The sequence below is a fragment of the Lithobates pipiens genome, unplaced genomic scaffold (genome assembly GCF_037356315.1).
Source record: "Lithobates pipiens isolate NorthernLeopardFrog02 unplaced genomic scaffold, aLitPip1_a1.2 Scaffold_8, whole genome shotgun sequence".
Taxonomy (NCBI): Eukaryota; Metazoa; Chordata; class Amphibia; order Anura; family Ranidae; genus Lithobates; species Lithobates pipiens.
The window spans coordinates 247,795,262-247,821,628 of NW_027507903.1; the positions used below are offsets into that span (position 1 = coordinate 247,795,262).

The 26,367-nt window shown below is 41.5% G+C and overlaps 1 protein-coding gene across 13 annotated transcripts in view; it reads left to right on the forward strand.

Annotated features, from left to right (window-relative positions):
* Nucleotides 1–26,367, forward strand: part of GRIP1 (glutamate receptor interacting protein 1) — an 837,005-nt gene that overhangs the window by 748,902 nt on the left and 61,736 nt on the right. For all 13 annotated transcript variants that reach the window (XM_077469661.1, XM_077469651.1, XM_077469652.1 and 10 more), the window contains 2 exons: nt 5,904–6,090; nt 23,240–23,385. In XM_077469661.1, coding sequence (XP_077325787.1) covers nt 5,904–6,090; nt 23,240–23,385 — 333 coding nt within the window. The remainder of the gene's footprint in view (nt 1–5,903; nt 6,091–23,239; nt 23,386–26,367) is intronic.

The following is a 26,367-nucleotide window of genomic DNA, read 5'->3' on the forward strand; positions in this document are numbered from 1 at the left end:
TTACTATGAAGGCCTGATTCACACAGTCTCCTCTTAACAGTTGTTCTAGAGATGTGTCTGCTGCTAGAACTCTGTGTGGCATTGACCTGTTCTCTAATCTGAGCTGCTGTTAACCTGCGATTTCTGAGGCTGGTGACTCGGATAAACTTATCGTCCGCAGCAGAGGTGACTCTTGGTCTTCCTTTCCTGGGGCGGTCGTCATGTGAGCCAGTTTCTTTGTAGTGCTTGATGGTTTTTACCACTGCACTTGGGGACACTTTCAAAGTTTTCCCAATTGTTTGGACTGACTGACCTTCATTTCTTAAAGTAATGATGGCCACTCGTTTTTCTTTACTTAGCTGCTTTTTTCTTGCCATAATACAAAGTCTAACAGTCTATTCAGTAGGACTATCAGCTGTGTACTGTATCCACCTCCTGCACAACACAACTGATGGTCCCAACCCCATTTATAAGGCTTGAAATCCCACTTATTAAACCTGACAGGGCATACCTGTGAAGTGAAAACCATTTCGGGTGACTACCTCTTGAAGCTCATCAACAGAATGCCAAGAGTGTGCAGAGCAGTAATCAAAGCAAAGGGTGGCTACTTTGAAGAACTTGGAATATAAGACAAATTTTCAGTTGTTTCACACTTTTTTGTTCAGTATATAATTGGACATGTGTTAATTCATAGTTTTGATGCCTTCAGTGTGAATCTACAATTTTCATAGTCATGAAAATAAAGAAAACTCTTTGAATGAGAAGGTGTGTCCAAACTTTTGGTCTGTACTGTGTATGTATGTGTATATATATATATATATATATATATATATATATATATATATATATATATATATATATATATATATATATACATTTCTATGCACTTGTCACTTTTTATAATTTTGCACCTTTGTATTACTGCACTGAATATTAGTATTGTATGATTGTGATCTTATAAATAAGTGGTAATTTATAGGATCACAACCAGGGTCATTGTAGAAAATGAAATGAACGCAAAGTAAAATCATGAGAATTACGTAATTGTTTATGATATCAATCATTTTTATTGTAAGTAAAATTTTCAGATTATGTGGCAACTAATTTTTTTGCAAAGCGCATATTAACGTGAAATAATAAAACAAATGAAATAAGTCTTGGTATGATAGATTTTCTGTTTATCCCTATTATAATATTTAGAGATCGTTGTGTTTCTAGGGAATAATGATCTAACTTTGGCTTCTTATGGCCTGTGCCAGATTGTAATGTGTGCAAAGAACAACTCAACCTTACACAGGCAGTAGTTTCTTTCTAGTTACTATTTGTAACTCTTCCATTTAAAAAATTGCATTAGTTTGATTCACAATGTTTCTAGTTATTTTGTTTGCTACTCTGCTTTTATTGAACATTGGACCAACGTAATGGCATCCTTATTACAGGTAATGGCTATAACAATTTAGTATAGAATTTGTAATATTGTAAGGACAGTGTTTGGACATCTCTGTGACTTTGAGCAGAATGCCTTATGACAGCAATTTTCTATAGAGGATTAGTTATAGAGCCGACTACTAGTTTTGACACTGCAAGAGGATAGTAAACCTCTTTCTATACTCTACATCAGGGGTCTCCAAACTATGGCCCTCCAGTTGTTAAGGAACTACAATTCCCATCATGCCGGTGAATGTCAGAGTTGTACAATATACCTTGTGGGACATTTAGTTCCGCAACAGCTGGAAGGCCATAGTTTGAAGATCCCTGCTCTACGTGAAGATCTACACACCTAGAGCTTGCTTACATTTCAGCATTTGGAATGCCTGTCTTTTTTTTGCTGTAACCTAGCATAAAGCAAAGTAAAATAACTTGTTGTTTCCTGGGATTTGTGTTCAGATATAAGCCAGTTTTCAAAAATGGGAAGGAACATTGGATATGATTGCCTATAATGACCCCTAGGTAGATTCCAAATGTCATTTTTACAGTGCAGGTTAGAAAATGTTAACAACTGATTGGCTCCTCTGTGCAACACTATCTACTTTTCCTTTTCCTAAGATTTATTAAACATCTCCTCCGTGGCCTGTTGTAGCGTTAGTTAGATTTATAGAACATTTAATCGTAGCAATGGAATTTCTTGTATTGATGTTTACACCACTAGAGATGCATGTCAACTGCACTTTCTAAAGAAGCGTGATGTATTGAAAGTAAATGGATGAATGTAACTACTGTAGTGATTACAGGTATTTCATAGATTTGGATAGAGACCGAGAAAGAGAGATCACTCTTATAAAATGGAATGAACAATATTCTATTCAGTGTCTGTAAAGTTCAATAAAATGTATTATCTGTTTTGAACATTTTAACATGGATCTACTCACAGTTGTCTTCAAAATGTTGTAAATATTATTTTGAATATAATAAAGGGATCGCGCATTTCATCTAGCGTAGCTATAATGAGATTCATAAAAGAAAAGAGGAAAAGGTCAGACTCTATGAAGGTGCCAAGCTTCAGATTTATGCTAGCAATTCAACACTGCTTAATTAACTTGTGATCATTTAAAGTTCACAATACCAATACACTTACTGTAGTAGCATGCATTTTTCCTAAAAACACCAATTCATTCTTGAGGAACGTACGATGATTAAGGGATTTTTTTTCCCCAGAAAGAGATGGTCACTTCTGAATTCTGTTTAGGAAAAGGTATTCTGTATTTTGTTTAATTTATGAAGCAGTTATAACCTTCACCAGAGAGCAGTTGGACTATGTCCAGGCTGCAGCCCTTCCCACTACAGCGTTTTCTGCATAGCACACCACATCCAATGCAGTTTCAAAGGTGATGTCCTTGAAAGGTTGCAGATTTGAAAAATTTTCTTTGTACCTCAGGTTATTGTGGTTAGTCCTTGCTTGAGCACTAGTTGGCCTAAGATACATTTTCGATTTTATATAAAAAATATAAAAAAGGCGTCTTACATCAGTATTGATGGCTTTTGGGCAGAAGCGTTAAAGTAGTATTTGTTTTTTTAGATTAACACATTGAGCACAATAAAATAAACATTCCCCAGTAAACTATCTGAAACTATTTTACCCCAGCACTTGCAGTCTACAACTTCCAATGCTGCTGTCTCTCTCAATGCTGCTTCCCTGAACATTGGTCTTCACAGGAAAGAGTTAACAGTGGACAGTGCAGTTCTCAATCAGTATGTTCACTTGGAGGAGGGAGGTGCAGAGGGAGTGCTTGCTATCCCAAGCTATTGGGGTGTGTGTTTCTGTTGATGCACAAAGTGTAGGCAGAAACAACTACTCCTTGCGTAAAACTGTCAGTCCATAGGAAACTGCAAGAGAGAGGAGCCACCCAGAAATAGGAAACCTGTCAGTGGTCATAGAACAAGCTTAAAGGTTGAGATCACCTTCAAAAAAGAAATAAATGCATATGTCTTTTCAGGTAAAAAAAAAGGTAGCTTGCAAAACATCTATTGATCACGAGTGCAATGTCAGGCTGCAGCAGAATCTCGCATACAGGCAGACAGTTATTGGAGAATTGAAAGATCAATGAACTATGAGAGCACTCACCAGCACCCTCCCAGTTCATTGAGAACTACAAGCCATCTGCTGCAGTGGCAGACGGTATCTGTATTTTATTCAGTCACAGGTCACTGTGAATGAATGATGAGGCTGTGTGGATGGAGCCTTGCGTGACAGCACCTGTGAGGAGCAGGTTGCTGTCGCGACAGGGGATCGGAGGGGCACAGGCATGTGCTCTTTGGTTTTGTGTTACACCCTAAATATTTCTTTAAAATATCACCAAAGGTGTAATCATCTTTTAACTCAGCCCTCAAAAATTCTCACTCACATTTTGCAGGCAGGCTGCATTGGTGGATACATGCTCCGTTGGTGGGTACATGCTGCATTGGTGGACACGGGGCAGGCTGCATTGGTGGACATGGGGGCAGGCTGCATTGGTGGACATGGGGGCAGGCTGCATTGGTGGACATGGGGGCAGGCTGCATTGGTGGACATGGGGGCAGGCTGCATTGGTGGACATGGGGGCAGGCTGCATTGGTGGACATGGGGGCAGGCTGCATTGGTGGACACGGGGCAGGCTGCATTGGTGGACACGGGGCAGGCTGCATTGGTGGACACGGGGCAGGCTGCATTGGTGGACACGGGGCAGGCTGCATTGGTGGACACGGGGCAGGCTGCATTGGTGGACACGGGGCAGGCTGCATTGGTGGGCACGGGGCAGGCTGCATTGGTGGGCACGGATAAAGTTTTTAACATTTATTTTTATAACTTCTGCATAAAACATTTAAGTGTAATTTCATAAGGTAATTTATGAGGGCGTGTTTAGGGAGCGGAATTAGGGGCTGGCAGGGTTGGCGTTGGATGGGGGGCAACTGGTTTCGATTAACCCTTGAGGCCTGGCTAGAAGCTCAGGACTTGAAATTTTGAGCTCTGCTTTAACTAGAACATAGGCAAGAAATAAGATGTAAAAGCTGCACTCAGTAATTGATTAGATCAGTTGCTGAAAGTGCTTAAAAGCTGAGGGTTTAATATCACTTTAACCATTTCAGCCCTAAAAGGATTTACCCATTTCCTAGCAAGACCATTTTTTGAGATGCAGCACTGCGTTGATTTAACTGACAAATGCACGGTCGTGTAACGCTGTAACCAAACAAAACTGAAGTCTTTTTATTCCCACAAATGGAGCTTTCTTTTGGTGGTCTTTGATCACCTCTGTGGTTTTTATTTTTTGCACTAGAAGCAAAGAAACACTGACAATTATAAAAAAAATTCAATTTTTTTTACTTTTTGCTAGAATAAATATCCCCCAAAAAAATATATATAAAAAAAACTCCTTAGTTTAGACCAATATGCATTCTTCTACATTTTTTTGTTTAAAAAATCACAATAAGCGTATATTGATTGGTTTGCGCAAAAGTTATAGCGTCTACAAAATAGAGGATAGATTTATAGAATTTTTATTACAATTTTATTTTTACTAGTAATGGCGACCATCTGTGATTTTTATGGGGACTGCGACATTGCGGCGGACAGATCAGACACTTGACACTATTTTGGGACCATTGGCATTTCTACAGCGATCAGAGCTAAAAATAGCCACTGATTACTGTATTAATGACACTGGCAGGGAAGAGGTTAACACTAGGGGGTGATTAAGGGCTTGAATGTGTTCCCTCAGTGTGTTTCTAACTGTAGGGGGATGGGACTGATTAGGGGAGGAGACCGATCACTGCTCCTAAGTACTAGAAACAGATGATCTGTCTCTACTCTACTGACAGAACAGAGATCTTTCTTTTTGCATTGACAGATCTCTGTTCTGTCCTTCTCAGGGGCAATCACGGGTAGCTTCTACATCACGCATTGGCTCCTACCTCACGAGGCGGGCACATGCCCCCTATACTCAAAGCTCTCCCGCCTTACGAGTACAGCGATTCGTGCAGGAGTGCCATACTGCCTCTGCCAAGCGACGGCATGCAGTCAGCAAGTGGTTAAAGAGGAGCTCCAGTCGTATTTGTGTTTATTAAAAGTCAGCAGTTACACTTTTTGTAGCTGCTGACTTTTTACAAACATACACTCACTAGTTTCAGGATCCAGCAATATGCTCACCCGATTCGTCGCTTCTATCCCTGGCGCTGGCGTTTCAACTGTGGGCATCCAATTTTAATGTTTTAAAGTTTCACTCAAGTAGTTTGTGGTGTTGTCCCTTGGTATATTATAATGAACCACTCAGTTTTCATGCATTGTTCAGATGGGTGCTGTCAATATTCTTGCAGTCAGTGATTGCCTAGGCCTATGAAGTAAAAAAAAAAATAATAATAATAATTCTATCCTTTTCTACCTAATTGTAAATGGTAACTTGAAATGACTAGCCTGTGGCATTCTAAGTGTTGTCTATGATTTGTTTTTACAGTGTCCTTGGCATCTAGCACGGTTGGTTTATCAGGACAAGTTGTCCACACAGAAAGTACAGAGGTTGCACTAACTACAGATCCCATAGTAGGATTTGGAATCCAACTCCAGGGCAGTGTGTTTGCCACAGAGACATTATCATCCCCACCCTTAATTTCTTATATTGATGTAGACAGTCCTGCAGAACGGTGAGTAACAATGACTTGTCATCACAAACTCTCTATAGGCTGACTGTGTTTGACTTGCTTAAAATTAAGCAGCTAATGTTCTATCATATTGTTGCCAATTGCACTCAACTATGAATACCTTTGTGCATGTTGTCTTAAAAGTACCCACTTAAAATGTTACTAAACCCAGGACCCTGCATTCACGTTGTCTAATCTTCCACAGTACGCAGAACATGGAAATTTATATATTTTAGTAAATATAAACTTTATTATTATTAACGATTATTATTATTAACTATTTATATAGCTCCAACAGTTTACACAGCGCTTTACAATGTATAGGGGAGACAACACAATTACAGTACAATGCAAAAGGTACAGGAGGGCCCTGCTCATAGAGCTTACATTCTAAAGGGAGGGGGTGGTGGTACAAAAGGTAATGGCTGCAGAGAATGATTTGATGGGGGTATTTAACTGTTAAATACCCTTTCTCATCAGTGTTTAGAGCAGTTTTGTGTCTTCTGTCAGTGTCCTGCCAAGCACTGGTTACAGTTTGTAGGAGTAGATTTAGGACTGTCCTATGAGACTGCAAGACTCTCCGTCTGGACAGTGCTGATCACATGCACCCTCCCAAGAGAAAAAAAAAAAAAAACTCTCTAGCAATACACACCAAACTGAGCATGTGCAGCCTGACCCCATAGGCTCTGCATTATTGGGACAGTGGAAGGATCATAGAAGCCTGGATCAAACTGCCTTTTTACACAAGGTTCCACAGTAAGTATAACAAGCATGCTTTACTGCATTTACAGACTGATTTTACTGTTGTTGTGGGTTTAGTAACGATTTAAAGTGTTCCACCCAAAAGTGGAAGTTCCGCTTTAACCACTCCTTACAGCTCGTATCCACACTTGCAATGCTGGCACCGGGGAGAGAGCCTAGGGTTCGGGCAGGCGCTCTCTTGCTGTGTCTTGTAGTTGGCCTTGGTGTGAGAAGTTCATTCTGTTAGCCATGTGTTCCTCCTATGCAATCCTGACTAATTAATTGGCAATACCCCCACCCAAATTCAGTATAAAATTAGACCTTACATAGGGGATGCCCATGCAGGGGTTTTGCTCAGGTAGGAGTTGCATTGGCCACTAACATCTTGGATAAAGTATTCATATTGGATTAAGTATTGCACTTCTGCTCAGCACTTCAGCGAATGCACAAAGTGAAAATACATAACAGACTTCAGCAGAACATTAAACAGACTACAGGTGACCTGATTCTCCAAACTTTTTCTTCTCTTATTCATGCTTCCTCTCAATCTCACTACTCTGTATCATGCACTCTCTATTTTTCCTTCTCACAGTTGCATCGTCTCTGCTTAAATTCTCACTCCTTCACCCACCTTCTCCACCCCACAGCTTACATATATCACCCTCACTCCTGTCTTCACCTTATTACTGCACTCATCAGCTCCTGCTAACTCTAAATCCATATACTTATAAAGCCTGCAGGCCACTGGGACGTGTCCCCCCACATAAGTCACACTCCCATATCACCTCTCTCTCCCTTCTTCTTCTCCTAACTTCTGGAGATATTTCCCCAAATCCTGGGCCACAATCATTTACCTTTGGCCAACATACCCAGCACAACCCATCCTCTGCTAGCAGCCGCAATCCACACAATCTCATTTCTATTCCTCTTCAGCCTAGAGCCAGCCTCCCCTTCTCCTGTGCCCTTTGGAATGCCCGCTCTGTTTGTAACAAACTCACCACCATCCATGACCTATTTATCACTAACTCCCTGAACCTACTTGCAATTACTGAGACCTGGATTCAAGAATCTGACCTTCCTTCTCCTGCGTCTCTCTCCTATGGTGGCCTCCTGTGGACTCACTCTCCCAGGCCTAGTGGATGGAAGGGAGGTGGTGTTGGAATCCTCCTATCCCCTCAAAGCACTTTTTAGGTTCTTCATCCACCCCCCTCTCTGTCCCTCTCTTCATTTGAAGCTCACTGTATTCGCCTATTTTCTCCGGTTTCATTGAAAATTGCTGTGATCTATCGGCCCCCTGGACCGGTATCAAACTTCCTTGACGACTTTTCTGCCTGGCTACCCTACTTTCTCTCCTCTGAAATTCCAACACTCATTCTTGGTGACTTCAACATCTCTGTTAATCTTAACACTCCTGCTACTTCTAAGCTGCTGAGCCTAACCTCCTCTTTTGATCTAAAACAATGGACAAGTGCTTCCACTCACTCTGTTGGCAACTGCCTTGATCTCATCTTCTCCTACTTATGCACTCCGCACACCCTCTCCAATATTCCTTTGCCTCTATCTGATCACCACCTTATTAGTTTCAATCTCTCCTTGTCTGTCTCCTCCTTACCCTCCAAATACCAAACTATTACCCGTAGAAACCTTCGCCATCTTAACCCTTCTCTTCTTTTCTCTGCTACAGATTGTCTCTACGACAAAATCTCCTCCTTGTCCTGCCCCAACTTGGCTACTTCTGTCTACAACAGTTCGCTGTCATCCACCCTGGATACCTTGGCCCCCCTTACTACGAACAGAATCAGGCCCCGGCCACTGCAGCCCTGGCAGACAGACAATACCAGAAGCCTCAAAAATGTAGCCGTGCTCTTGAGCGTCTGTGGCGTAAAACGAAGTCACAGCAAGATTTCAGCCAATATAAATCTGCCCTCCAAAAATACCATTCCTGCCTGCACGCTGCCAAACAGACCTACTTTATCACTCTCATTAACACCCTCTCACGCTGTCCCCATCAACTCTTTTCTACCTTTACCACTCTACTTCGTCCTCCATTACCCCCACCCACTAACTTACTTACTGCCCAGGAGATTGCTTATCACTTAAAAAATAAGATTGAGACGATTCGTCTCGAGATCTCCGCTCTACAGACCTCTCCCTCACCTTACACTCCCTGTCCTCCTGCACAATCAATACTTTCCTCTTTTGACCCAGCTACTATAGAGGAAGTCACTAAACTTTTGTCTAATGCCCACCTAACCCTCCTGCCCCCTGGACCCTGCTCCTTCTCAAATACTACGGTCACCATCTGACTCAATCCTACACTCCTTAACTCATATCTTCAACCTCTCACTCTCTACTGGCATCTTCCCCAACCCTCTAAAACATGCACTAGTCACTCCCATACCAAAAAAGGCCTCTGACCCCACCAATCTTAACAACTTAAGACCAATCTCTTTACTCCCTTTTGTCTCCAAACTCCTTGAACGTTTAGTCTACAACCGACTGAGCAACCACCTCATTGAAAATAACCTTCTCGATCCTTTTCAGTCTGGATTTCGCCCACAGCACTCCACAGAAACTGCCCTTCTAAAACTCACTAACGACTTACTAACAGCCAAAACCAACGGTCATTATTCCATACTCTTACTCTTGGACCTTTCTGCTGCCTTTGATACAGTTGACCACCCCCTCCTCCTCAAAAAATTCAATTTGCTTGGTCTCCATGGCTGCACTCTCCGTTGGTTTGAATCTTACCTATCTCATCGCACCTTCAGTGTCACTTACAACTCCACTTCCTCTTCTCCAACTCCTCTTACCGTTGGGGTCCCCCAAGGTTCTGTCTTGTACCTCCTTTTGTATCTCTTGTATGTTCTCCTTGAAACTCTACTATTCTCGATCTACACGTCCTCCCTGGGTCAGTTGATAGCCTCCCATGGCTTTCACTACCATTTATATGCTGATGACACCCAAATCTATCTCTCTACCCCTCAGCTCACCCCATCAATCTCCTCACGCATCGCTGATCTACTAACAGACATATCAGCCTGGATGTCACACCACTTCCTCAAACTTAATCTATCTAAATCCGAGCTCTTAATATTTCCTCCCCCACGTACCCCTTCGCCTGACTTCTCTGTCAAGATCAATGGCACATCTATCAGTCCATCCCCACATGCCAGAGTGCTAGGGGTAACCTTAGACTCCGAACTGTCCTTTCAGGCCCACATACAAGCCCTGTCCAAATCATGCCGCCTTAGCCTCCGCAACATTTCCAGAATACACCCCTTTTTAACTAATGACACCACCGAGCTTCTAATTCACTCCCTGGTCATCTCTCGCCTCGACTACTGCAACTCCCTCCTCGTTGGATTACCTTTACACAGACTATCCCCCCTCCAGTCCATAATGAATGCCGCTGCCAGACTCATCCACCTTACCAGCCATTCAGTGTCCTCCACCCCTCTCTGCCAATCCCTGCACTGGCTTCCACTCACCCAACTAATAAAATTCAAAGTACTAACAATAATTTACAAAGCCACCCATAACTCTGCCCCCAGCTACATCACTGACCTAGTCCAAAAATACCAACCAAACCGCCCTCTACGGTCATCCCAAGACCTCCTGCTCTCTAGCTCCCTTGTCTCCTCCTCCCATGCTCGCCTCCGGGATTTCTCCAGAGCTTCTCCCATCCTTTGGAACTCCCTACCCCAATCTGTCCGACTGTCCCCTAATCTATCCATCTTTAGACGATCCCTGAAAACCCTTCTCTTCAAAGAAGCCTATCCTGCTTCAAACTAACACTGTTTTACTTCCTCCATCAGCTCATCCCCCACAGCTATTACCTTTTGTATCAATTGCCCCTTCCTTTTTAGATTGTAAGCTCTAATGAGCAGGGGCCCTCTGATACCTCTTGTACCAAATTGTAATGTAAATGTAATGTCTGCCCTCATGTTGTAAAGTGCTGAGCAAACTGTTGGTTATATAAAACTGTCGCTATATAAAACCTGTATATTATTAATAATAATAATAATAATTAAAATGCTTGCTTATAGCAATATAATTCACTGCAATAAGCAAACACATTTTTTTTTTCATACTGTCACCTGTCACTTTTTCGTGATCACCACCACACCAGTTATATGATGACACTGAACTGGTGACCGTATGTTAAAACAGAATTTACATTTTTTTTTAAATTTCTTTATATTTCAAAAAAATTGTGACAAAAAAAATTACAGCTTCAAAAAAATACCCACTATGCCTCTTACTAAATACCTTGGACTGTCTACTTTGCAAAATGGGCCATTTCGGGGGTATTTCTAGTGTCCTGGCATTTTAGGGCCTCAAGAAAGGAGATCTGTCAGTAAATCAGATTGATCAAAATTTCAATACCCATACTAAATTTCAATCAGCTTTCTTTTGGTGGTAATTAATCAGCACTGGGTTTTTTTTATTTTTTGATAAATAAATGAAAAAAGACTGAATATTTTGAAAACTAAAACACATTCAGTACGGTTATAATATTTTGTAAATAATCTTTCTTCATGAATATAGGCCAAAATGTATTCTGCAATATTTCTTTAAGAATAACCCAAAGCAGTGTATGTTGTTTAGTCTATGTAAAAGTTAGTCTACAAACTATGGTATATATATTTGAAAACTGATCAGTCCTGATGTACTGACGACCTTATTTATTGATGTCCTAAAATGTCAGAAGTGCACACATACCCCCCAAATGAACCCTTTCTGGAAAGTAGACAGTCCAAAGTATTTATTAAGAGGCATGGTGAGTTTTTGTACATTGTCCTTTCTTGTCGTTTTTTTTTTATATATATACATATTGTCACTAGAGCAGTACAGCATCGTCATATGACTGGTATGGCAGTGGTCAGGGACACTGATGACCGCATGTTAAAAATAAATATATTTTTTAAATTTTTTCTTAACTTTTTTTTTTTTTACATACTGTGACTAGAGCAGTACGTCACCATGTTAGTGATGATCTGATCACTGTTGTAAACAATAATTTACATTGTGTACTATTGTGATAGCTGTGATTGGCCACAGCTTTCACATGGTATAGCTATGCTGTGATTGGCCCCTGTACCATGTGATCACTGTGAGCAGTCACACAATGAATGGGTATGAATGAAAGCCATTGTGTACTATTGGTCACAGCGACCACATGGTACAAGGGCTGGCCCGGTACAATGAGGCGTGCACCTGGAGGCCATATGACGTCCACCCAGATAACACTGCTCCTCCCTGACTGTCATGGTTGAGGTCAATATCTACATTTAGGCCACTGGGGTGGTCCATCATGTCTCTATTTTGGATAAGGCCCTCAAGTATCTCAAGGCTTTCCCAACCCCCCAAAATGTTAAGCCACTGGGGTCCTGATTGGTGCAAGCAAAAATGTTTAGATACATTATGCCCCTCATACCGTCTTTTAATGTTATACACTTGTTCTATTAATCTGGAGTCAGTTTTCTGGTGATCCTCCCTATATACTGGAGGCCATAAGGGCACATATAAATCACACCTTCTGAATCGCAAGAGACAAATTGATTAATAGTGGCCATCTTATTAGTATTGGTAATAAAAAAATCTTTATTTTTTTTTTTATGTTAATGTGTGGATCCTTTTTGGAGGCTTTATGCGCATGTTTTAACTTCTATTTTAGGCCGGGTTCACACTATAGCGATGCGGGAACGCCGCGAATCCGCGGCGTTTACCCGCATCGCACACCTCCCGCTGGCAGTTCACACTGCCCTATGCAGACGGCTGGGAGTGTCAATGTTATGTTAATGACACCCCCAGATCCGTCGGCATATCCCAGTGCGATCTGCCGACTCGCACAGGAATCGGATCGCATGGTGTGAACCCCCATGCGATCCGATTCTGTTGCGGACCCAAAAAAGGGTCCCGTGCGAGTTTGCTGCGGGAGCGCTGCGAATTCAGCCATACTATCTGTATGGCTGAACTCGCATCGCTACGGAGATCGGATGTGATTTGCGGTGCGAATCACATCCGGATCTCCCCCCGCAGCGGTGTGAACCGGGCCTTAATGTTTATCAAAAAATATACTTTGTTTTTATAATTTTGTGTGGTCTCCCATATTGAGCCTATAAAGTCAGTTTCTTTGTGAGGCATGGTCTCAATTTGTCAGTGTGCACTATTTGCAGGTCTATAAACTTGTCACAGAGACTTTACTAAAGAAGGCACAGCCTAATTTGCGAGTAATCGTGTAGCCAATTTTCTTGATGACTGTCCCCTAATGTTTTCTAATGTCCATAGATTTTTGCTGTTTTGGAAAAGGTAGCAAAATATGTGTGTGATACCATCTAGTGAAAATGAACAGTGAGAAAATCCAATACTCAGGGTTTGCATTTTGTAAGCAACTAAATGTAAATGTACAGTGTGTCAAGCACTGCTTAAATTGGCACTATATAAATGCCTGTAATAAATGAACTATTGTTAACTTAAGTATCTATGTTCTGTATTTATGTACCATTGCTCCTATTGTTTTTAGTAGGGATGTTGTCCTTCTATTTAACAATATTCTACATCCTAGAGCTTACAGCAGCTAATGGATATGATACAAATCTCCCAGTGTATGGTAATATTTTGCTACTTTTGAACTTTAAAATTATGTATGGACATCAAAGCAGCCATATTTATTCCTATATATAAACCTACTTCTCTTACTGAGGCCTGTTTCACACCTATGCATTTTTAGTGCTTTTTGCAATTTGCAGATTTGCACTGCAGTCCATTTAACATGGTTTCCTATGGAACACGTTCTGTAGTGCAAATTTGCAAAATGCAAAAAGCACTAAAAATGCATAGGTGTGAATCGGGCCTAAAATTCACGTTGTGTGAATAAAAACAATAGATGCTTGTCAGTCTCTAATGTCATTAAAAAGCCACTATTTACCTCAAAGTCAGAGACTATTTGATCTTACCTCAGGCATTAGACGCATCTTTTTTTGTGTTTGTAACAGGAAAGAGTTTTTTTTTTAAATCACAATAATAGTGTGATTTAGTAATGATGCCCTGTAGATTTATATGACTTGTAATGTTAATATTTCTTCCGTAAAAACCCAAATCTATAAAAAAAATGTAAAAAAATGTATCTCTGTTAGATTATTATTGCAGTTGAGCTGTTGTGCTCTCTGTTAAGGGAAGTTCCCTCACTCCCTGTCATCCCTTTACTGGAACTAGAAGAAGTAGAAAAACTGTCCAATATGTAAGGCCAATACATAAGGTTAGATCCTATATAAGTCAGGAGCAGATCAGGTTGGCAAAGGAAGAGCAATACAGGAATAAATACACAGATGCTTCAGTTACATGATAGACCAAATGGCACTGACACCAGGAACTAGTGCAGTTTAACCTCCCTGGCGGTATGATTACAGTATGTGAGATTTTTGCGTCTCCAAGCGGTACATTATTTTGCATGGAATTTTTGCGTTTTATATTGTAGGCCTGTAATTCTTAAGAAATAACTCACTTAAATCTGCCCAAACAAGAGTCTGGTAGACATTCCAGGTATGATAAAGTTTGAAACACAAAATCATGAATTATAATATAAATAATAATTTATAACAAATAAGAATATTATAATTATAAAAAATAAGAATATAATAATAAAATGTATTCAATGATGTTATCAAATCAAAAACACAGAAATTTGCTCAGTGGCAGAATTGTTGCTGCTGTTACTTTCATTGTTTGACAAATTTCCCCACAAATCATTTTGCAAGTGATTCTATTTTAATATCACTGTTTTATAGCTGGTCTAAAACCGCTTTTGACGTAAAGGCTCGCTTTTTATTTGCCATGGACAATTTGAAGTTTCCAGGCAGAAAGAACAGTATATATAATATAAAAGTGCATGCAGGGCTCTGGAGAAAGCACTAGGGACAAAGGGGATGTGAAATAATTTGATACAGTAATGTAATCTGTAAGATTACAGTGTACTGTATGTGTTTTGTTTTTTTGTACTTTTTGAATTTGGCTCCAGGCTCCATCCCCATGCGTCGCGACGCTCGCAGGGATCATAGCCCGGCACACAGTACATCAGGCGGAGGATGCAGCCTGCGGACGCAGCGGGAGGACAAGGTAAGTAACTTTCCCAGGTTTCTGCGATGCAGTTTCCGAGTGTGGCTTGGGGTTACCGCTTTTGGTAATGAAAATTCATTCTGAGCCACATTCGGGATTACTGCTAGGGAGGTTAAATAGCCCGCCTGGCGCCAATGCGCACTCGCACAACATTGCGTGCACACTCGCTATATGGCCACAAACAGGGTTTTCAGGAATCGTGCGTCTTCCCTTAAAGCAGTGTATGATGTTACAATATGGTTTGGCTGCTGACATCTAGACTATTTTCCTGTTCACTAGAGCCAACGCTTTTCTTAAATGATTATTCTTGGTGGTATTCTAATAAAGCTTCTGCCCTTTATACAATGTATAAGTGCAATTCTCTTTCTTTTTTTTTTTGGACAGGAGATTTATCAAAGCTTTTGTTTGGTAATACTGTTTCTCAGTTTCTAATAAATTATGCAGGATCATTCACTCTGCGTGCAGCACATAATGAAATTTCTGTCCTGACAATAAAATATCATGTTCTTGATCTGGTATGAGAAGATTAACAAGTTCCAGAGGCTTTATCATGCCGACTTTTCCATCGGGGGGCCGTAGGCTATATTAATTACAAAAGGGAGCATGCACTGAATGGGGCTGCCACATTGAGGACTTTTAATATTCTCTGAGCCATTGGGGAACCTTCATCAGTCAGCACTATACATGAGCGCTGATCACATCTGAAGGAAATACTACTTTTGAATAATTAATTACTTCTTTAGGACATTTCACTGGAGTCTAATAATTGCATGGTGCTCCTTTGCAACCAGCAATAGGGTGCTGTGATCTGGGAAAAGTTTATATTTTCCCATTACCAATGCTTGCGGGCAAAACCACACTTGTTTAGGTAGAGTGCACGGTATGTTTAAAGTGGACACTCCACATATTATAAATAATATGCCTTTACAGAATAAACCACATTTATAGTGATCTTCTTTAGATTCATTTAGGATTATACATTTTTGCATTTAATATATCCGAGTGGTAGTCCACTATTAGAAAAATAAAAGTTCCATGGGTTCCAATGCTGGAGATGCACAGAAATTCCAAATTGCAGCAGATTGTAAATGGAACTAGAGGTTACAAAACAATCTTTTTAATGAATGCATGTTTCTCTATCATTTACTAAAGGGTGCAGCTTGGTCCACAGAGCATAAAAACCAGTAGTGGGTTATAGTGTGCCACCAAGTTAAAAAAAAAAAAAAAAAGACTCCGCTGATGGTTAACTCAACACCCGTAACAACGGTTTTACCTAGTGCCATATCTAGATGGCTTCACCAGACTATTGGCCAGGCTTTGTCCAGTTACTGCTGATTTTAGTAAGTGCCTCCTGCCCATTTTCCTATATGGTTTCTAAACCTCTGAGATGGGTTTGGATTCTAGCTTTGGCCACAACGTTTTTTTTCAGGAAGCTGTGTGATTTATCCACATAAAAGGAAACAAAGTTTTGCCACAACATGGCACAGATGCATTGCCAATAGCACAGTAAATACATTTTAGGTTTAGGTTTGTGTTATGCTCAGGTCTGCTGTTAGAAATCACAGGGGATCATATGGCCTACCTTACAGAGCCCCTCTCCTAAAAATAGCAAATTATAAGAATTCACTAAAATCAATTATTTGTGGGCACAAATGCAACTAAATTCTTGCTAAATCTAAAAGATAAAACTATATTGAGTTAATAAAACGGCAATATGTGTGAATGAGGTTATAGGGCTCATTCACTTGAGCGCTGTGGCCTGCAAAGTGTAAATCAGTGGTTTGTTGCTGTGTGAAGGCAGCCTATTTTATGCTTTGGGGACACATAGGCTGTACATGCACAGCCACAGGTTGTAATTTGACAGGCATGTGGGTGCTGGGGTACGGCCCTGAACATAGAAAGTGGGCAGTGGGCACACCTGTCAAATTAGGACCTGCAACTTTGTTCATAGAGCTCCTGCATCTCCATAGAGTAACAGGCAGCTTCAGTTGCTTGAACAAACCACTCATTCATACAACCAGAGTACCTGTGTGAATGAGCCCTTAATCTCATGTGGGGTTGGAAGGGTAAAATCCCATGGCTGATCTGTGCCTTTATTGCCCCCCAACCACTATCCCTTTTAGATACAGAGGCTGGGGGCATGTGCATGCAATGGTTGTGATGGTTTGCTTCTCAGCCGGTGTCGGAGTTGTACCACCTGTTGTATATGACCCATTCAAGTGAATGGTGTTGCTCTGAAAGTGCCACACAACCGTATGGAATGCATGTAGTTGCAGCTCTGTAGTGCTAGTTTAAAGCAGGCAGTGAAGAGGTGATACACTGCCCTCACTGCCTTTCAAATGCTCTCTGAAGAGTTGTCTAAATGCCCAGTGCTCTTCAGAGAGCAAAGCACTTGTGCATGAGCCCTACATTTTTTAAATTAAATGACATTTTATAAAAATTTTTGCATTTAGATTTTTTTTTTATTTATTCATTTTTTTTAACTGCCCTGTTGGGGGGCTCTGGTGACATATCAGTGGTCTAAAGAGACCCCTGATGTCTCACTTTGGAGAGCGAGAAAGGGACTAAGGATATAGATTTCCTCAAATCCTTTGCTCTGCAGACTCAGGTGCACTGCAGATGATTGAATAGGAAGCGCTCTTAGGCTTACGGTTCATACACAAACTGAAGCACAGTAAACCGTTTATTATGTTTCAGTTATGAATGAGCACATGAGCAATTGATACTGATCGCTCACTGTATTCATTCAGGAAAAGAAGGGGCTGGTAAATATGACATATTTTCCGACCCCCCTCCCCCACCCAGAAGGGGGGGTGGGAATCACAGATGCTGGAACTGATCCTCCTGTACCTCCCTCTACAGCACAGCTGGTGGAGGAGAAGCTGAATGCATTGCAGGGGGAGCCAAAGGAGGATCTGTTCTGGTGATGAGGCAGTACAATCGATCCTCCTGCTTGCCCAGGCCCCTCTGTTGATCTGATGGGCTTTGGGCCAGTTCAGGAGGGATTGCTGTACCCCCTTATCTGAAGCCCTGATTATGGAAGCAAGGTTATAGTGGATTATTGGTTTCTATATTTGTTAGCCATTAGGATGTGTGCCTTGTTGCTCTTGTCATAATATTGCTCTCTAATTTGTAGTGGATTCCCCTAAACTCTTGCATGTTTTAATTTACGATAAACAATAGATTGTCAGTAAAAATCCCATCAAAAGGCATTTTCCAGTGTTCAAATCCCTATAGGCAGCAGTATAACCCAGTTTTCTCTGTTGTATTGTATGTTTAATTGTCTTCTCTGGAGGGCTCTTCAATTATAGTTTTATAAAACAGGGTGTTTTTATTTTATTATTTTTTTCCTCCCTCATCTATTAACCACCTCAGTACAGTGCAGTTACACCCCCTTCCTGACCAGACCAATTTTCAGCTTTCAGCGCTCTCACACTTTGAATGACAATTACTCAGTCATCCAACACAGTATCCATATGAAACTTGCGTCCTTTTTTCCACACAAATAGAGCTTTCTTTTAGTGGTATTTAATCACTAGTGGGTTTTTTATTTTTTGTGCTATAAATAAAATAAAACGTAAATTTTGTGAAAAAAATGCCTTTTTCTTCGTTTCTGTCATAAATTTTTGCTAATTAGTAATTTTTCTTCATAAATTTTGGCCAAAATGTATACCGCTACATATCTTTGGTAAAAATAACCCACATTAGTATATATTATTTGGTCTTTGTGAAAGTTATAGAGTCTACAATCTATGGTGCCAATCACTGAAAATTCATCACTTCTGATCAGGCCTTCAGTACATCAGGTGTACCTAATTTCTTGAGACTCTAACTAGTCAGGAAAGTACAAATACCCCCCAAATGACCCCTTTTTACAAAGTAGACATCCCAAGGTATTAAGTAAGTAGCATGGTGAGTTTTTTTAAGTTGTCATTTTTTCCCACAATTCTTTGCAAAATGAAGATTTTTTTTTTTTTTTTTTTTACTAAATTGTCATATTATCAGGTTATTTCTCACACACAGCATATGCATACAACAAATTACCCCCCAAAATACATTCTGCTACTCTTCCCGAGTACGCCGATACCACATGTGTGAGACTTTTACACAGCCTGGCCACATACAGAGCACCAACATTGATGTAGTACCTTCAGACGTTCTACGAGCAAAAATGACGCATCTCATTTCTCAACCACCTATTACACTTTTGAAGTCCCTGGAGTACCAGCACAATGGAATTTCCCATAAAATCACCCCATTTTGGAAAGCTAACACCCCAACGTATAATCTGTGAGGCATAATGAGTCTTTTGAATGGTTAATTTTTTTCCAGAAGTTTTTGGAATATGTGGAAAAAAATTAAAACGCATTTTTTTTTACACAAAATTGTCAATTTATAAGATATTTCTAACACATAGCATGTATATAGCAAAAATGACACCCCAAAATACATTCTGCTACTCTTCCCGAGTACAGCGATACCACGTGTGTGAGACTTTTACAAAGCCTGGCCACATACAGAGCACTAACATTGATGTAGTACCTTCAGACGTTCTATGAGCAAAAATTACGCATCTCATTTCTCAACCACCTATTACACTTTTGAAGGCCCTGGAGTACCAGCACAATGGAATTTCCCATAAAATGACCCCATTTTGGAAAGCAAACACCCCAATGTATAATCTGGGAAGCAGAATGAGTCTTTTGAACGGTTCATTTTTTTCCAGAGGTTTTTGGAATATGTGGAAAAAAATTAAAACGCATTTTTTTTTTACACAAAATTGTCAATTTATAAGATATTTCTAACACATAACATGTATATAGCAAAAATTACACCCCAAAATACATTCTGCTACTCCTCCCAAGTATGGCGATACCACATGTGTAGGACTTTTACACAGCCTGGCCACATAGAGAGGCCGAACATTGAAGTAGTACGTTCAGGCGTTCTAGGAGCATAAATGACACATCTTATTTCATTCCTACCCATCACACTTCTGAAGGACAGTGAAATTACCCACAAAATGACCCCATTTTGGAAAGTAAACACCCCAACGTATATTCTATGAGACATGGGCTGCAAATAGGTACCCGGGTACTCTGATGGCCTGGTGACAGGTACTCGGGTACTCTGATGGCCTGGTGACAGGTACTCGGGTACTCTGATGGCCTGGTGACAGGTACTCGGGTACTCTGATGGCCTGGTGACAGGTACTCGGGTACTCTGATGGCCTGGTGACAGGTACTCGGGTACTCTGATGGCCTGGTGACAGGTACTCGGGTACTCTGATGGCCTGGTGACAGGTACTCGGGTACTCTGATGGCCTGGTGACAGGTACTCTGATGGTTTGGTGACTGGTATTTGGGTACTCTGAAGGGCGGTGACAGGTACTCTGGTACACAGATGGACTGGAACAGGTACTCGGGTACTCAGATGGGCTGTGACAGGTACTCGGTACTCTAATGGACTGTGACAGGTACTCGGTACTCTAATGGACTGTGACAGGTACTCGGTGCTCTAATGGACTGTGACAGGTACTCGGTGCTCTAATGGACTGTGACAGGTACTCGGTACTCTAATGGACTGTGACAGGTACTCGGTACTCTAATGGACTGTGACAGGTACTCGGTACTCTAATGGACTGTGACAGGTACTCGGTACTCTAATGGACTGTGACAGGTACTCGGTACTCTAATGGACTGTGACAGGTACTCGGGTACCCTGATGGGCCGTGACAGGTACTCGGGTACCCTGATGGGCCGTGACAGGTACTCGGGTACCCTGATGGGCCGTGACAGGTACTCGGGTACCCTGATGGGCCGTGACAGGTACTCGGGTACTCTGATGTGCCGTGACAAGTACTCGGGTACTCTGGTGTGCCGTGACAGGTACTCGGGTACTCTGATGTGCCGTGACAGGTACTCGGGTACTCTGATGGGCCGGGACAGGTACTCGGGTACTCTGATGGGCCGGGACAGGTACTCGGGTACACTGATGGGCCGGGACAGGTACTCGGGTACTCTGATGGGCCGGGACAGGTACTCGGGTACTCAGATGGGCTGGGACAGGTACTCGGGTACTCAGATGGGCTGGGACAGGTACTCGGGTACTCTGATGGGCTGGGACAGGTACTCGGGTACTCTGATGGGCTGGGACAGGTACTCGGGTACTCTGATGGGCTGGGACAGGTACTCGGGTACTCTGATGGGCCGGGACAGGTACTCGGGTACTCAGATGAACTGTGACAGGTACTCGGGTACTCAGATGGGCTGGGACAGGTACTCGGGTACTCAGATGGGCTGGGACAGGTACTCGGGTACTCAGATGGGCTGGGACAGGTACTCGGGTACTCAGATGGGCTGGGACAGGTACTCGGGTACTCAGATGGGCTGGGACAGGTACTCGGGTACTCTGATGGGCTGGGACAGGTACTCGGGTACTCTGATGGGCCGGGACAGGTACTCGGGTACCCTGATGGGCCGGGACAGGTACTCGGGTACTCTGATGGGCTGGGACAGGTACTCGGGTACTCTGATGGACTGTGACAGGTACTCTGATGGACTGTGATTGACAGGTATTATGAGGGGTGGTGACAGGTCCTCTTTATTGGGGGGGGGGGGGAATCAGTGTGCTTGATGTGTACTGTAGGCGGTAACGAGATGTTACCGCAATCTCCTCCTCACACACGATCAGTGTGTGAGGAGGAGAACCCGGTAACATCCCGTTACCGCGGTTTGTTTACATTTTTAGTGATCGGCTGTGAAAGGATCACAGCCGATCACGTGGGTAAACAGCCAGCCAATGGCTGTTTACCAGTGTCGGTGACGAGCAGTGTTCCCGGGGAACACGCCGCCACCAACGTGCACGCGCAGCGCGCTCGCGATCGCGCGCATGCGCCGTGCACGTAGGGGGTGTGACCATCTGTGATCGGCCGTGACTTCATCACGGCCGATCACGTGGTAAACAGCCATAACGAATGGCTGTTCACCCCCTTCGGTGGCGAGCGGTGTCTCCGTGACACGCCGCCACCGAAGAAACAGGGATGCGCGCGCACGATCGCGCGCATCCCTGTTTAAACGGGAGGCCGTCATATGACGGCCTCCCGCCGCAATAGCTGCGCCGCCTGGCCGTTTTTTGACGGCCGGCGGTCAGCAACTGGTTAAATAATACATTTTCAGCCAGCCTGTTCTTTCCAGCTAATATCAGCTGTCTCTATGGTGTTTTTGATAGATTCCTAACTGTATACCGTTTTATGGCTGGCTGTCTCACTTTTTACAACACACCAAAGGGTTCAGATGTTGACCATGGCTTGTCAGTAATGATCAGTACTTGTGCTGTGCTGCTTGGTGCAGAAGAATATAATTAAAAATAGAAGATATTTCTTGAAGGATTCTGGAGGATTTTTCTATGCCCAAAAAATTTGGGACAGAAAGTGACCATTACATGACATCCAATGGAATGCACATATACCAAAAATTAAAATGGGTTACGGTTATTTTGTTGCCGGTTTTGGTTATGCTATTGTTTTTTTAATCCATTTTAATAGTTCTGTTAAAATAGCTTTTGTATTTTGTCTTTTCATTTCCATTTCTTATTTCCTTTTTTTTTTTTTTACTGGTAATTTCACTAAATATAAAAAAATATTAAAACTATGTTATTAAAATGGAATAGAGATGGAATCCTGCTATTCTTCGACTACAGTGCATAAAAACAGAACCAGCAGGAAAACAGCTGCAGTTTTGTGGAAAAAAAGGGAAGAAAACACAAATGGATAAAAGCATAGTACTACTGTTAATGTAGAATAGATCTGCAATGTGCTATGGTTTCCTGCTTTCAAAAAGAATATAATAAATGAAACGAAGACCACTGAATAACACCCCTACAAAACTAGAATACAAGCACTGGTTTCCTTTCTTTGCATATGATCATGTTTGTATTAATACTTATATGCAAACCATAACCTTTTTGGGGTCATGATGCCACGCCTCAAACTACACCTTGGATCTCATCATGTCGAAACTGGTCTACAATGTTTAAGAAAATTTCCTAAAATTTCTTGTAAATTAAGGATTATGAATTATGATCTCCTATGATTGTTTGGCAAAGTTTTTATCATTGATTTATTTTTATATAAATGAGACACTAAAAAGGTGGACGCTTCTAAAATGATTTAGTAAAATGGGGACATGTTGGAATCCTAGTTTATGAAAGCATCATTTGCATTATTTATGGGCCTAAAATCATGCAAGGTAGTTTTTGTTTATGCCATAGATATCTTGTGGTCTTGCAGGTGCGGCGTGCTGCAAGTGGGAGACCGAGTCATTGCAATAAATGGTGTGCAGACGGAGGACAGCACTTTTGAAGAAGCCAATCAACTTTTGAGAGATGCAACTATTGCTGGAAAAGTAACTTTGGAGATTGAGTTTGATGTTGCAGGTTGGTTGAAAGTTGCATAAAATAATGATAATGTTAGGTTATATGAGCAAAAAAAGCATAATTTTCTCTCACCTGCACTTGGATAGTAGTGAGCATAAATAGGTAGAGGGAATCAGCCAGGGTCTGAGTTTGATCATTCATGTGAGAGGCTGACATTATTATCATACACTGACTGCAAGAGGCATTAGCTAGAACTCCGTTATAAATTACAGATGGGGTAAAGCAATACTATTTACAGTAGGTGAGTTGCGTTTGAATGGTATGTGATTTAAGCCAGATGGGTAAATGCAGTTATTTGCAGATAATGCCAAAAATCGAATAAGCCCTTTTACAACTATGTTTGTAAAAGGGTCCATGACTGTAGAGAGACATCTGACATTTATGGAACTTTACTGAGCAATCCTTTTCTGTTAAAACATTTTTTACTGAGCATTCCATAGCTGTGGGAAGCTCCTATGCTAGGCACAAGCAAGTACCAAATGATTGTTGGTAGTTTTCCCCATTTGGTTTTACTAGACGTTTTTTGTGCACCAAAAATATCACACATACTATTACAACTTTTTATTTTAAATTAGGCCTGCCATTTCTATATTGTTTCTAAACTGACCTGAGAACTGCATTGCAAGTTCCTAGTAGAGCTGCACGATTCTGGATAAAATGAGAATCTTGATTTATTTTTATTTATTTTTTTGCTTAGAATAAAGATCACGATTCTGAATACATTTCTTTATTTTAAAGATTTACAGCCCCTGAACATCAATAAAATAATACTCTTTGCTTCAATCAAACAAAGCTGGCAATAAAAATACTCTGTTTCAATCAAATTTAAAGAAATGTAATGAAAAATAATGTAATGTGTAAAAAAAGTACCATTAAGTTATATTTGGGTCTTTTGTTTTTTTGTACTCGCTGATATTTTGCTTACACTTCAGCTGTCAGCTATGGTGCAAAGCATTGAAAAGTTATTTTACAAATAAAATTGTATTTTATTTTTTGTTTTGTGCGTTTTTTTCAATGAAAAAGTGAAATGTGTAAATATATGTTAAAGGTGTAACAATATTAATGAACAAAGTAAATAAAAAAAGTTTTAATAATGGATTATAAGGGGTTAAACAAAAGGAACAATTTAATAAAGGCAGGCATGTCCAAAGTCCGGCCCGCGGTCCGGTTTTGAACGGCCCGCCTGGTCTTTCTCAATTTAGTGTGCCGTGGGATCAGGGCTGTCAGATGAGCCCGATCCCCGACACTGTGAGAAGCTCCGTGAGCTTCAAAAGTGAAAGTAAAGTGCAGAGGAGTGTGCTGTGCTCTCTGCTTCCCCCTACAGTGCAGTACCCGGCTGAATGAGGAAGCTGCAAAGGTACTGTACTGTGCTACAAGCTAAATTAGTGTTAAAAAGGGCTTTATTCTTGTGTGTATGTGTGTTCATGTATGTCTGCATGTGTGTGTGTGTGTGTGCATGTATGTCTGTATGTGTGTGTGTGCACATGTGTCTGTATGTGTGTGTGTGCACATGTGTCTGTATGTGTGTGTGTGCACATGTGTCTGTATGTGTGTGTGTGCACATGTGTCTGTATGTGTGTTTGTGCACATGTGTCTGTATGTGTGTGTGTGTGCACATGTGTCTGTATGTGTGTGTGTGCACATGTGTCTGTATGTGTGTGTGTGTGTGTGTGTGCACATGTGTCTGTGTGTGTGTGTGTGCACATGTGTCTGTATGTGTGTGTGTGTGCACATGTGTCTGTGTGTGTGTGTGTGTGTGCACGTGTGTGTGCACATGTCTGTATGTGTATGTGCACATGTGTCTGTATGTATGTCTTTGTGCGTGCACATGTGTCTGTGTGCATGTGCGTGTGTCTGTATGTATGTCTGTATGTATGTGTGTGTTCACATGTGTCTGTGTGTGTGTGTGTGTGTGCATGTGCGTGTGTCTGTATGTATGTCTGTATGTATGTGTATGTGTGTGTGTGTGCACGTGTCTGTATGTCTGTATGTGTGTGCATGTATGTCTGTATCTGTGTGTGCACATGTGTCTGTATGTGTGTCTGTATGTATGTGTGCGTGTACACACATGTGTCTGTATGTGTCTGTATGTGTGTGTGCACATGTGTCCGTATGTGTGTGCATGTATGTCTGCATGTATGTGTATGCATGTGTCTGTATGTGTGTGCGGCGTGCATTTGTCTGTATGTGTGTCTGCATGTGTGTGCTTGCGTCTGTGTGTATGTTACTTTTAATCCTGACCCCCCCCCCCCCCCCCCCATTCTTATACCATCAAAACTGCTTTTGTAGGGCTTGGTGTGATATTAGCCAGGACTACTGCTCCTCTGAAAAGCAATCCATGCACAGATCTCTTTTCAGAGGCATTTGAATGGCGGTAAAGAGGCATTATGTTGCCTCCTCACCACCTGTTTTAAGCCCGTAAATGCAACATCTGTGTGGCTGCGTACTGTGTGTAGGGCAGCCCATTAATTTCAATGGACTTCCCTACTCACAAAAATGCAGGGAAAGAAGTTCCCGAGCTTTTTTTTTTTTTTTTTTTTAAATTGCACTGCACCAAAAGCACCCTACATTTTCCAATGTGTGAGGTACCATTAAGAATTAACGGTACCCCCTAAAGTGCAGAGCATTCGTCTGTGTGTTGAGAACGAGTGCGACAAAGGCAAGAGAATTCTTGTTGGGCCGTGTATTATTGCTCGGATGGACACACTTAGACTGAATTTTCAATGGTTCAAAGAATGTCAGGCAAAATGGTCGGCCCTCGAGCATGTTCACTTCATCAAATCTGGCCCTCTTTGAAAAAAGTTTGGACACCCCTGAATAAAGGACTTCATTTGCAGACCAAGTTCATCCCTTTGATCTGTAAATGAATAAACAGGAGGAGAGGTAAGAAGATACAATGTTTCTTTTTATCTGTCTTGCTGAACAATGTTGTTGATAAACATTGCTGGCTGCTTTTTTTTTTTTTTTCCACAGTTGTGAGCA